This window comes from Astatotilapia calliptera, chromosome 8, assembly GCF_964374335.1.
Source record: "Astatotilapia calliptera chromosome 8, fAstCal68.1, whole genome shotgun sequence".
Taxonomy (NCBI): Eukaryota; Metazoa; Chordata; class Actinopteri; order Cichliformes; family Cichlidae; genus Astatotilapia; species Astatotilapia calliptera.
Genome location: NC_137429.1, coordinates 10,721,777 through 10,736,084, shown reverse-complemented (window position 1 = coordinate 10,736,084; position 14,308 = coordinate 10,721,777). Strand labels below are relative to the sequence as shown.

At 38.3% G+C, this 14,308-nt stretch overlaps 1 protein-coding gene across 3 annotated transcripts in view; it reads right to left on the bottom strand.

The window, feature by feature from the left end:
- Positions 1–1,300: 1,300 nt before the first annotated feature.
- oat (ornithine aminotransferase) overlaps positions 1,301–14,308 on the bottom strand; it is a 15,781-nt gene continuing 2,773 nt past the window's right edge. The window contains exons 1-10 of one of the 3 annotated variants that reach the window (XM_026178452.2): positions 13,913–14,053; positions 7,215–7,449; positions 6,026–6,250; positions 5,845–5,940; positions 5,388–5,515; positions 5,017–5,139; positions 4,487–4,615; positions 4,242–4,355; positions 3,908–4,052; positions 1,301–2,312 (exon numbers count right to left, since the gene is read on the bottom strand). In XM_026178452.2, coding sequence (XP_026034237.2) covers positions 2,152–2,312; positions 3,908–4,052; positions 4,242–4,355; positions 4,487–4,615; positions 5,017–5,139; positions 5,388–5,515; positions 5,845–5,940; positions 6,026–6,250; positions 7,215–7,425 — 1,332 coding nt within the window. In that variant the 5' untranslated portion in view covers positions 7,426–7,449; positions 13,913–14,053 and the 3' untranslated portion in view covers positions 1,301–2,151. Of the gene's footprint in view, positions 2,313–3,907; positions 4,053–4,241; positions 4,356–4,486; positions 4,616–5,016; positions 5,140–5,387; positions 5,516–5,844; positions 5,941–6,025; positions 6,251–7,214; positions 7,450–10,979; positions 11,004–13,912; positions 14,054–14,308 lie in introns of those variants that run through there. The other 2 variants (XM_026178453.2, XM_080305435.1) reach the window with 2 other exon arrangements.

The following is a 14,308-nucleotide window of genomic DNA, read 5'->3' as shown; positions in this document are numbered from 1 at the left end:
TGTTTATTCCACAGTAATTACACTAATAAATTTGCACTGCCTGAAGGTCATATGGCTGAAGTTTTAGGCTATGTTTGTGGTTCTCAAGCAGTGGATCAGGCCCCAGTGCAGAGAAACACCGGGGGGAAAGTGGAGTAGAACTAGTGATGGGATTATGTTTTATTGTTAGAGAGTTTGGGATGTAGGACCACTGGGATATGCTGACACTGTAAGCATAAAGTTATTTGATCACACAGTGACTTACAGTATATGTAGTCTTTTCGTTTCTCTTGGTTTTACTGTTTTCTGTTTGTGAGTGTGTGTGGCCAGGGACAGGAATTCATGTGACTTTTACTTCAGTCAGCTCACCAGAGATTCTTGCTGTGAGACTACTGTGTTGTCAGAGGTGATTAAAAGTAACAATTACATCCTGAAATTTTAAATATTTGTTTCAGTGTAGCGTTTATCTCGCACTCCTATCCCTCCTGACTTACAACTCCACATCTGCCCACCTCAGAGCATAAGATGCGCCACTGCTTCATATTTAAGTCATATTTAAAAAGCCAGTTCTCCTTCTCCTCGTCTGAATTGTCACATGATCAAAAATGTGCTGGCTTCTGCTCAAGAAAAATAAAGTTGATATACTGGACTCTGACACTGACCACTTCCAAAGAATAAGTCAGAGTAGATCTGTGAATATGTGGAAATCCCAGCGTAGCGCTAGCCTGAAGGATTGTTTGTGCTAAAAGAGGGATCATCCAATCTGTGGTTTGTCTGACAGTGTTAAGCAGAGGGTGCATACCTTACTCTGTCAGTAGGGCTCGAATTGTCTCTCTACAGCATGTTTGCCTTGGATAGTTTTTTGGATCCAGTTTCATTTTAAAAAGAGCACAGCACCCTCTAGTGTCACATCTGTGGTCATTGCAAATATTTTAATGCAATGCAACATTTTTGTGACATGCTAAATTATCCAAGCTTATATAAGTCATTAGATGCATGTTTGTGGATCTGATCCATAAAAAAAACAAAAAACAAAAAAAAGAGTAATCTGGATATTTTTCCTTCGTTAAACTTTGTCCTTTACAAGGAACAAACTTTGATATACCCCAATACCCCTGTTGTGTATTGTGACCGAGAACTTTGTCCCATTTCGAATTTCCTAAGTTACAAAGTGAGTACAACCCAGATAAGGTTCTTTTTACATGGGATATCTTCCAGATTGCAATCAGCAAAGTCATCTGAATAAGTCCGTGACCTCACTTCCTGACGTGCTGCATTACTGGTGCAAGCAGAGAGCAAGAGACAACGGAAAAGAGATAAATAATTTGAGAATAATTTATTTAGAGCGAAACAGATGCAACAACATAAAGTAACATTGTAAGATGACAATCTATACATACTGTAGAAATGTAAAACATGAATACAGTAAACTCTTAACTCCATGCCAAACAAAGCTAGCAGCATAAGCCTTCCAAAGATTCAACAGTCCTTAAACAATATGATGTTATATAAATCAAAATACCAAATCCTTCAGTATGAAGTGTAAATTATTACAATCATGTGGGGTCGTTTCTTCCAGCAATGCACAATCATTTGTATCCTTGTTAATAATTTAGCTTTTGTTTTTGATTTTTAAAAATGTGCTTTTAAGGACGTGGGATTTAAAACTTTTATAAATGTATTGACTTCTAAAGCTCCTTAAGATAGTTTTCATGGAATGAAACAGCAATTATGTCTTTAGTCTAATTAAAAAAAATGAGTAACAGCAGACTAATAAATTTGTTGTTCACTTACACAAGATAGTGTTCATTCAGCCTTGTGAAGGCTTATTAAAACGAAAATCTTTTGTAACTTTTGACCTTTTTCTTTTTAAAATTAAAATTTTAAAAAGAAAACTCATCCTTTACTCCATTTACCGAGAGTCTAAAAGCAAATATTACTACAAACACTGTTCTAACAATTGCACTCTTTCCTGAGGCTGTCTAGTTTGTCTGTTCAGTGTCAGTGTCCTCAATGACGCAAACACTAAATACACAGTACTTTTATACTGTATTTCTACAGCAATGCCCAGCCCGGAAATACTGATTCTGGAAAAAAAGAAAAAAACTAGCTACTTGACCGATCACAACTTAAGCTAGTAGTCTGAAGGATGTCAGTGTGATGTTCAGTTATTTAGAAAGACATGATGGTTCTTTGGATGATATCAATGCATTCCTCTAGCTCGTCCTCTTTGATGATGAGGGGAGGAGCCAGGCGGATGATGTCACCGTGGGTGGGTTTTGCCAGCAGACCATTGTCACGAAGACGCAAGCACACTCTCCACGCATCGTAGTCTGGGGGAAATTGTTTTAATATAAGTTACACTAATATATCGTTTATACTCATTAAAACAGTGGTTCTCAAGCTTTTCACAATGAGTACCACCATAAAATATATGGCTCTTGAAGTACCACCCTTATGACCAACATTAAAGCACAATAGTATTATTTAACACCACATACAGTTTACACAGACAATTTTATTTCTTATATAAATGTTATTTTAACTGTCATTTCAATGTCAAAGTCAGTGATCACCGTCGGCCTCTCTCAGTTTTTATGATCACTGTTCATTTTAAAGCATTATGATGTAACTACAGCCCAGCCCATGCAGCAGTATATTAATGACTAACCTTATATTGCAGGTTTTCTCCCGATTGAAGTTTGGTCTGTTTACAGCATCCTGTCATGCGATTACATTTGTCCCTACCATCAGAAACTCTCACATTAACTTTTATCGAGTGGAAAAAACTTAGCGTTCATCCTCCAGCTTCACTGTGTTTATATTATGCTAACATAGCTGTGTAGCTAGCCACCACCCAGCACATCATTATATACCAGCTATCCCAACTTCAGTAACCCTACAAACGCTACTGCTGTTTAGTTTTCTGTCTTCATTTATGTCGGAAGTGATAGCAGAGCTGTACGTTTTAATTTTTGCTGTGGCAAATAAGCTACCAGATTTTTGGCTTCACAACCCTCCTTCATGGTTCCTGCATGTCGAATCTCAGTTTGCTCTTTGTGGCATTTCAGCCGATGACACAAAATACTATCATGTGTTGGCCTCACTGGATCGGCTGTGTGATGACCCTCCTCCGGGATCCAACCACCCAAGGGAAATACACTGCTCTCAAGGCGCTGCTGCTGCGGCACTACTCCCTCTCCGATGCAGAGAAACTCCTCTCTCTCTCGGGCTTGGGTGAAGGTACCGCTCTCGAGCTCATGGAGAGCACGCTGTCCTTGCTAGGAATGGTGCTCTCCAGACTCACGTCTTCCTCCGACAGTTACAGGTACGAGCTGGCCTCACCAACTCCCCGCTGCTGGCTGCGAATGATTACTGCTCACTTGCAGAAGAAACAGATCGCATTCTCCTGGCTACCAGGAGCTTCGGCATCCAGCACCGATTCTTCTGGGGGTCTCTGACTCATCGATGCTGGCTGGGATTGAGGCACCGCGGCATCACTGAGAAAGGGCGTGACAGCACCATGCCGCCTTTGCAGTTTTAAGACCCAGGGAAACGAGCCCGCCAGCGCTCTGTAGCAGCAGTCGCGGCTGCTACAGAGCGCTGGCGGGCTCATTTCCCTGGCTGCTCTACATAGAGGACTCATGCTCGGGGAGACATTTCCTGGCCTACTCTGGCTCCCAGAAGAGCCTCTGGAACCTCAACAATGCTATGTTATTTAATCTTTAAAAAAAGATCCCCACGTACCACCAGAGAGAGCCCAAGTACACGTACCACAGTTTGAGAACCACTGCATTAAAACATGATGGCAACACTCAAGCCTTGATAATCTGATAATAAAAGTAGACGACCGTCGATTAGCTTTGTAATCTGATTTCACTGACTAAAATATTTCATGTTAGCTATCAAGAAACGATCACTACTATACCTTTGGTCTCTTTGATGACGACTGCATTGAGGAGGCCTTTTCCTCTCACTGTTGTCACTATGTCTTTGGGCAGCTTGTTGAGCTGAGCCCGCAGCTTTTCCCCCATCCTCTGGGCATTATCTGCCAGCTTCTCCTCCTCCATCACCTACAAATAAGAGCAGCAAGAGTGGAAAACAAACAGGTTGATTATTCTTCTGCTACTGTCAACTTTATTATGCATTTTAAATTTTATGTTCATTTTATTTAATCTGTTTACTCAATAAGGAAAAAAAACTTTTGCTGACTTGTTTTACGTATGCCAATAAGTGAATGTAAAGTGCATTTTAACACTGACCTCTAGCGCAGCAATAGCTACCCGACAGCCCACCGGGTTACCTCCAAATGTGGAGCCGTGCTCACCAGGTTTGATGGTCAGCATTATCTCATCATCACACAGTACAGCAGATACCTAGTGCAGACAAAAACAGATCAGGTTAAGCAAAGGTGAAAAGTTCTGAGTCTACTTTGTCTCACAAATCTTGAACTCCGAGTATTCATAACGTGTAACGAAGCGTGATTGAACCAAAGTAAAATGCTTACTGGGTAAACTCCTCCAGAAAGAGCTTTGCCTAGAATGACCATATCCGGACGAACGTCTTCGTGGTCCACAGCCAGCCGTCGGCCAGTACGTGCCAAGCCTGTCTGCACCTCATCAGCAATCCACAACACCTGAAAAAAGCGTGGAATGTAAATGGACATCTTGTTGTCAAACTTAGAAAAAACAAAGATTGATTAAAGATTTTGTTGACATGCCTTTATTTATGCTATTGGTACATAAACAGACCACTAAGTCATTACACAGCTGTTTCCAGAAAAGTCAAAACACTTCTCTTTCAGCTTTTATCAACCACCTAAGAATTAACTACCTCTACTAAATGCCCGCTCTTTGATGTTGACATTCATATGCTTGAAACCATAAAACAGCATGAAGCAAGCTTCAGGAAATATGCGAAATATACTTGTTTTTATAACAAACACTAGACTCTAGTTCAGTTTGAAGGGAAACATTTGTTTCCATATCAACCTGTAGGTAATTACAACACTTATTTTCCTTTCTGCGCAGGACTTACATTGTATTTTGTGCAAAGTTCCCTGACTTTAGTCAGGTAGCCCTGGTCGGGCACCACCACACCAGCTTCCCCTTGGATGGGTTCCATCATGAAAGCTGCAACATTTTGGTCTTGAAGGGCTTTCTGGAGAGGCGGACAAAAAAAAAGAAAATAAAAAGACAAGTATATGATAATTCTGTCAATAAATAAACAGTACTTCAGTCAGTTATTCACCTGTTATGTTAAAAAAAGGTCTGCATTCACAAAAATAGCTAAATTCAATGTGTAATTTCTACCTTATATGTACACAGATGGTCAGAGTCTCATAGACTATATTATCCACTTAGCATGAAACTAACTGTACAGAAAATCTTGTGCATGAAAACCTGTACCTCTAGTGCAGGTATGTCGTTGAATGGGACCAGTTCAAATCCTGGCATATAGGGGCCGAAACCTTCGTAGCTACTGGGATCAGTGGAGCTGGAGATGGCTGCCATGGTGCGGCCCCAGAAGTTTCCCTCTAATCAAGAAGAGTAAAGAAGATGGTGTGTTTATCATATTATTGTTGTTTGGGGGGAGGGGGATCATATTTTTTTGAACAAAGAACATCTGAAAGATACAATTTCTAAGAAGTAACTTGCTTGGTTTAGCTCACTGGTCTCCTAATCCCGTAATAGTGGAGGTTATTGTGCCTGCCAAGTCAAGAAATGGGTCATCTTACCTTATTAAAGTAAACGTTAGTAACGTTTGGTCTATTTCTTACAGAATGATGCGTAAGGTGAAAAAAAATGGACACACTCACGAAAAGTGAAGTCAATTTCAATGAAAAAAAAAAAAAAACCAACTTACCTGCAAAAATGATTTTTGCCTTGTTTTTGGGAATCCCCTTTACATTGTAGGCCCACTTGCGTGCGAGCTTGCAGGCAGTCTCACCACCCTCAACACCTGTTGCATTACAAAATATTAGAGTCAACAAATCTACTCACAATGACCTTCAAAGATAGCTAGCGCAGTCAGGATTAGATGTTACCTGTATTCATTGGCAAAACTTTATCATAGCCAAACATGTTGGTGATATACTCCGCATAGGCTCCCAGCACATCATTATAGAACGCTCTGGAAGTCAAGGTGAGCTTCGATGCTTGGGAGGTGAGTGCAGCTATGATCTTGGGATGGCAGTGGCCCTGGTTTACAGCACTGTATGCACTGAGGAAGTCAAAGTACCGGTTGCCCCCCACATCCCACACATAGATGCCTGGGAGGAAGGGGAAAAAAACAGATGGACATGTCAGGGTTAAGTGGTTTGGAGACAAAGTTAGAGAAGCAAGGTTGATATGGTTTGGACATGTGCAGAGGAGGAAGAGTGGGCAAATGACCTTAAAGATGGAGCTATCAGGCAAGAGGAAAAGTGGATGATTGCAGAGAAAGTTTATGGATGGCATAGAGTAAGATGGAGGCAGGTGATCTGCCATGTAGACACCTAAAGAGAGACGCTGAAAGAAGTAATAATGGTCAAGAAGAAAAGCAAGTTCTCCAGAAAAACTACAGTGAAACCACAAACCTGTTATATTAATTATAGTGTTAGCTTTAATAGTCATAGATCACTGTGGAGAAGTCCTGGACCACACCTAAACTCAAGGAATGAACCGGTTTTATGTCTACACATAACAGACAACTTTAAATTGTATGTCGAGGCACTTTGTTAGTAGAAGTCTGTTGCATAAATATATGTGTTCCCATTTCTTTAGTTGAAACAATGAACAATTTAAAAGATAGTCTGACAGGCATAAAATTGTACTTTTGCAACAACAATACAATTTCCAAAGAGCAATGTGTTGAAATCTGACTAGTTTCATTTTCAAAGACCTCAAATACACTGCCAATGTAGTAAAACCACACTTGGATAGAAAGAACAGACCTCAACACTGTTGAAGCACTGTGGGATCATCTTGACAGAGAACAGAACAAAAGACAGCCAACAGCCAAAGAACAGCTTTGACTGTCCTTCAAGAAGCCTGGAGAACTATTCTTGACGACTATGCCAAGAAATGATGAGAAAGCTTAACTAAGAGAGGCTGTGTTAAAGAGTAAAGGTGGTCATACCAAATATTGACTTCTAAGCTCATAATTGTATCAAGATATAAAGTAACGAGGGGTGGCTCAATACTTTTGCACAGTTCTGTATTGTATTAATTTTAATAGTCATATGCCAAACGTACCTTCTCCTCTCTCCAGGGCCACAGGAAGGGGATGGTAGTTGTGCGCTCCATGCTTGCCTTCACGAGCGTAGATTTCCTCAGAAGTCAACGAGCGCTCAACCCTCTTTTTGGAGGCGGCAGTTGAGACGGGGCGCGTCCCAGAATGGATGCCATAACGGAGAGCAGGTGCGGTATGGATCGCACGGCTCAGCTGGAGAAACATTCCCTTCATTTGTTTTTATGCTGTGTGACACGTCTGCAAGTTTAAGCACAAACAACAGTTGTACATATCTGAAACATTTTCAAATTGGAGATACAACGGACAAACAAAAATGTGTAACAGAAAAAAAACCTTCCAAACAGCACCTAAACTGTATAATTGAACCTATAAATAAAATATACCTAAGAATTAAAGACGGTGGAGAAAATGATAATGTCAATGACTGAAATTCATTCCCATGAAGACGTTTGTCAGAGTTGGTATAAACAGAAGTTAAAATGACTCATAGGGAAGGGCATTCACAACAAAATAAGATGACGTCATTGACTTTCTGTGGAATTGTTATTGACAACAGGATTGGAGCCTCTTTAGTGCCCAACATTGAGAGAGCATATTGGGTGCTCGCCCTGAAACCCCTCAATGAAACTTTCCTAGGAGCATTCCCGGTCAAGTTCTTAAGCCACAGAGAGAAAGAATAGGTCCTTAACAAAACTTGGCAGATGAGCGCTGGTTTAGCTCACTGGGTTAAACAGACAGCCTGGGTTTGAATCTACCTGAAGGTCATTCCACAGGCCTCTTACATGGGACTTTCAAGATATAAAACATGTTGCAACAGTTTGATTTGGCAGCGTTTTTATACCGGACAGCCTTCCTGATGAAACCCCAAGGAATACATGTTTCAAAATAAGTATTACCTCATTCAGTAATGTAGTTATACAAATTTCAGATTGTGAGCGAAAAACGACTTAATGCATCTCAGGCCTTTGCAGAAGCCGTTGAAAGGTTGACCTTAACAGTTATCCATAAAATACCCACAACCACAATAACAATGACTGTGAGCATTTTATGGATTGTGGGTTGTTGCTGTTTATCGTCCATCTGGCACTTACTCAAAGCTTCTATCCAATTTCTTCGACTTTATAATGTTATTAATGATCGGTTCAAATAAATTAATTAGCTTTGGTGATTTTAACATGATTGTAGACACTGAAAACAACAGCCTGGATAATCCATTAGACCCAACTGGCTTCTCTCAAAATGACTCATCTTTTTAATTATACTCTTGATCTTGTCCTGACAACAAACTGATAATTTAACAGGTTTTCCTCAGAATCCTTCTGCATCGGACCACTTTTTGATGACATTTAAATTTACTATTATGTATTACACAGCACTGGGGAACAGATTTCATTACAGCTGATGTCCTTTTGAAAGCGCAGTAACTAAGTTTAAGGCAGTAATTCCTCCAATGGTATATTCTGCCAAGACAATCCAGAGGAGCTAACTAAATTTTACTCCCACAGAAGTCAATTACTTTGCTACTAGAGTTAAATCCTCACTGTGTACAACACTGGATACTGTGGCTTTTCTGACAAATAAAGCTACAAATCTTAACTCGTACTTAACTCACAAATGCGCTCCTTAAAGCAGATAACTTGGAAGCTGGAGAGGAAATAGTGTTGCACTTGTTTAGAAGATCTTTATATAGCAAGGAAAATTGTTGTATTTCTCTTTCTGAAAAAACAGCTTTGGATAAAGCTAGGACATCTTGTGACGTATCACTCAAAGAAATGGGACCAACTCCAGGTTTCTTTTCAAAAATGTAGAAAGGCGGACCAAGTAAAACTGCTGAAATTTAGACACGCTGTCTCTCCTCGCCTAGCAAATTAATTACTACTACTACTACTTATTCCTGCGTCTTTTAGGATCTTACAAAGCTTCAAACAACGTATCGACTATTAAATTAGTCGTCAACGATTTTGATAGTCGACGTAATCGTGACTAGTCGACTAACCGTGGCAGCCCTACCATCAACATGCAAAAATTCTCAAGATTCTACCATTGATTAATAGGAGAACCTTCAGCTATCAGGCCCCTCTAATCTGGAAACAACTTCCGGATTGGATTTGGGAGAGAGACACCCTCTCTACTTTTAAGACCAGACTTAAAACATAGATCTTAAAACTTATGGATCAGGTGAACCTGAACCATCTCTGCTTCAAGTGCTTGCTGACAGAGGGGATTGTCTAAGGGTTGGGGTTTTGAGGTGACCGTTTTTGTGATCTGATACTATATTAAAAAAAAACTGAATTGAATTTATAACTACTGCGAATATACTCCAAGTCAAGTAACTTTAAACAAGTTGTGAATGTTGTTTTTAATTCAGATGAATATTCCTTTTAAAACCCCATACAAACTTCAAGATTAATTACAGTTACATTGGTTAGTTGGCTAACTCACCTGAGTCTATTTGGCAGTGCCAAACAAAGTGTACTTTGATATTTGTTTTAGGGAGAATTGAGCAGACAGCTTCAGTTGAGTTGAGATAGGAAATAGATGACTTATTCACAGGGGCCAGTGCATATTGGTAATCCAACATCCCAATAACCAAAGTTTACAGATTTACAGATGCTTTAATTCTAAATAGAGACCTTAATTATAAACAGGCAGTAGCTGGGAAGATTCTCAGTCTTTCTGTGGTATTTTTGGAGTGCTTTTGTACCATGTTTGTACTATTTTTTGTCTGTTTTAGTTTTCTCTCATTTTTTGGGTAAATATTACTGCTAAATTGTCGTGTCTGTTACACATTACTGCTATTCATCATTTTATATATTTTAGGGCAATTTAATATACAGCATTACAACATATTTTACAAGGATGTGTTTGAAACATACGTGTTTGTTAAATGGCCTTCATTTTTATCACAAACATGCAAAATGATCTTTCCATTTTTTCCCCACCACTTGATATGAAGAACTTTATGAGATAATTAAATTAAAGTAACTAAATTTTAAAACCAACTGCACTAGTTGTAATATGCTAAAAGAGCAACAATTGTCTCTGAGATATATCAGAACAGAAAAGACCCCACGTAATATGACATAAAAACACCAGGATTTTTTACCTTAAGTACAGTGTTGAATCAACTGAGTTTAAATATATAATAGTGGTAGATTTTAATGACACATTTGTATTATGTTGGCAAAGTGTAATGAGGCTAGTCACATGAACTAGCCAGCTAGCTAGCTAATTAGCTAACTGCTGTTTGCTAGCTAAGGTTAAAATTACTTTTGGTTAAAGGGATACTGCTTAATAATAATGTTTTTACATGGCCTTGGTCTTCTCTCAGCCTCAGATAATCACAGATAGACGAAATGTCATAATTTTCTACAGTAAAAATATAACTAATAAGATAAAATAAAGATTTAATCACCATTTCTATCAAACAATGCTATCCAAATTAACTGTAGTTATCACTGCGAGGTAAAAGGGCCTCAACTAGAATTAACACAAATATCCAAATACATGAGATGGAATTTCACCCATTACTCACTACGCTGAGAAACAGTATCTTAAATGCTAATATAATATGATATAGTAAGCATAATATGCATTTTATGTTTGCAGTGAGCTTTGCACGATAACAAGGTCGAGGATAGAATCTAACTGCTCATTAACTTGTTTTCTTACATAAATTCAATACAACAAGTACATCTATTAATTAACTCAATGGCACATGTGTAAACATTTAAAATCAATAAAAGCAGAAGAAACTACTCACTTACAGGTCAAGAACAATTGACAGCACAACAGCCAAAGTTGTGACCCTCCCCACACCTTTCCCTTGCCTGGAATTTCAGATTCACCCAAAACAACTTTAGTTTCAGCCCATTTTGTCCTTTCATAATAAAAGTCCTTAATATTTCACTGTGCTATGGATACAATGGCGCACAGAAGTACATTCAAGCAGTTTACTGCAGATTTTAAGAACTTTTTTATTGTTATTCATTAAGAAATAGATTTGGTTTTTCTAAATAAAATGATTATGGTATCTTTCAACAAAATATGGGGATTTAAATAAAACACTACATAAAAACTCCATAAGGTAGCTAAAAATAGCTAATTCCACAAATTTGTGGGAAAAAAGATCTTTATTCATTTAGTGTTAGTGTAATTTTCTTTTCAGTGGAAGGACTTCGGGGTCTTGTTCATGAGTAAGGGGAGATCAGCAGAGGATTGGTGCAGCGTCAGCAGTCATGCAGATGCTGTTGTCTAATTGAAAGAGCCTGTTAATGCATAAAAGGAACAGTTTGATGGCAGCAAAACAAAACCTTAAGCAAGTTGTTCTAAGAAGGCATTGGTAAAGAATAAAGTTAAAGTAAATGTTTTGGGGTAGTGAAGTGAAACCACGACCTAATAAAAAACTGTGGGAAAAATGAGCTAACTTACAAGCAGTCAGACTTTCTTGTAATTTTTAATGTGGCCTTGACATACTTCAGGCTTTCTTTGGATACTGTAACTAGCCCTTCTCAAAGGAATGTTTTCTTGCTCGTTAAGCAACTTAACACTGATCTGTGAATCGCTCAAACATAAGGCACCTAACTAAAAGGATGAACCTTTGTGTCTGTTGAATCTACACGTAACAAAGAACCAATTTTTGAAAATATCTTTCCACACTTTATTACCAGCAGCATGTCAGGAAAAGAAAAAAAAAATCATAATTTGTTCCCATTTTTAGTTAAATCTACAAACATTTACAAAAAATAACAATGTAGCAGCTTGACATGCACAAAATGGTATTGATAAGACACCCAAAGAACTATTGCTATGGTTTGCAGGTTATTCTTGAAACTGTGGAGGATCTGTCATGGTTTTAGGCATCATATCAGCCAGTGGTTTTGGGGATGTCGGCACAGCAGCTTCATTTTTTAGAAAAAAAACACAATGGAACACTATTAGTCATGAATTGGCCTCCCCATAGCCCGGTTCTCAATTTTACTGAAGCAGGTAGGGATCGTCATCTTGACAGAGAACAGACCAAAGGCAGCCAAAATCCAAAGTAGAACTTTTAAGAAGTCTCATAAAGTTCTCTTGAAAAACAACTCTTCTTCTTCTTTTGGCTGCTCCCTTTAAGAGTCTATCTCATCCTTATCTTTGAGTCTTCTTCTGTCACATCAACCATCTGCATGTCATTCTTTACTACTTCCAAGAATCTTCTCTGTAGTTTTATTTCTTCCATCCTCGTCTTTCCCTCTCTACTTTTAGGACTGCGTAAACGTGAAAATTTCTAACATATAATAATGAAGTTACATTTAAACATTTCAAAGGTTTTAAGTAAACAAGAAAAAATTTGAATAGTTACAAAAAGGTTACTGTAAATTCATGCCTGAGACTGTTTCAAAATAAAATGCAGCATCAGAGTTGGAACTTTAATAAGCTGATATACTCCAATGTGAAATTCCACAGACTGCATAGGTTTTACAGGCCTGCTGAACAATGCTTCCCTTTCAAAACCAGCACAATGTGTTGAATGTAAAACACTCCCATACTAAAGGCGGGTTAACAAAAAAGTAATCCCACAGCAGTATGGCAGCTGTTCTAGACTTTTCCACTGTTCATGAAAATAGGCTTTCTTGAATATAGGTGAGAAATACATGGTAAAACAAATCGCTCTGATGTGTCTCACATCATTGTGTTTATTAGGGCTTTTGTCTTTTCGCTGGAAAGTTGTTGTTGTTGTTTTTTAAGTTTTATTACAGTTAACTAAAACTACACATGTAATTTTAGTTTGACAACATAACTACGAAAATAAAATTCAGCAGAAAACAGTGTTATAAATACACCAACTTAACTATAAAAATAATATACAGGAAGTAACCTAAACAATACTCTTTGTTGGAACAACCATCATTTAATTTGCTTATTGAGAGTTGCAGTTCTTCGTGAGTTAGCCTGTAGTTTAATATCTATTGTAAACCTCTTTAATATCTTATCACGGAAAAATATCTCCTTATTTATTATATCCCTAACTCTATTACTAAGAAGACAAACTAGATAATGTTATTGCAATAACTCTGGAATGCTATAAGCCACCTTCTGAGGGAAATCTATTATTACCTAAGTCAATATGATTAAACTAACAAGAGTGTAGACAGCAGCTTTAGCATGTACAGCACAGAATAAACACTCTGTAAATTGGAAGGTTTAATGTAATGACACTGCACGTGTCCCTGCTGATGTGCCGCAGACAGCATTAAAGCTCCTTTTAGGTGAGCCATGATAGGCTGTCGTGGGAGCTGCCTCCGGGATACACCCACCAGCCCCAGCAGGCTAAATAAAGATGGGCAGTTAAGAGTTCTTTCAGATTATGTATATTTATATTTATATCTCAGTTCTCCAAAACAATCCCGGATTATACAAACCTGTATCGTGGCCCTGAGACATGAGCTGCAGCGATCTGTAGTTTAAAATGATCGAGTGGTTAAATGTGATGCTTATCAGCGATTCAGTATGAATTAACACAGGTTCCTTATCTTATCTCGTCCCCCTTTAAAACGCATCTAAATTGCTGCAGAGACACAGGTGCTTTGTTTCCTTTATGTAATACCGGATAGCAGAGGAACATGAGCAACTTCCGGATGCCAAATTTCCATCCCTAAATTATTTAAGAAAAAAATTCAAAAAGAGGAAGGAAAAATAAAAGGAAGTCAGACAGTACCAGAAGAAAGCCGAGCGTGGTCAAATCTCTCTTTCCAAGTCGATGATGCTTGTCCTTTATAGACACACCAGCTGGTAGCTCTTCTGTTTTGTGCAGTGGGAAGGCAGTGTCGTGGCTCTTTCAATGCGACTGCGTCACGGTGAGATGGGGTACGCCTACATGTTGCAATTCACGCAGTAATTGCATAATTTAAAAGACAGCAAGTATTATATCACTGAAATAAAAATGTATTTTTTCATTCTGTTTAGGTATTTTTATTAATTCATGAATAAATAAATTACTTCTTTGAAATTAATTTCTAAGTTTATTTTTAATGTTCCGTCCAGAATTTATTGAAAGCACTTCGTCTGGGATCCAATGGTGAGTCTAATTATACTTAAAGATGTACATTTAAAA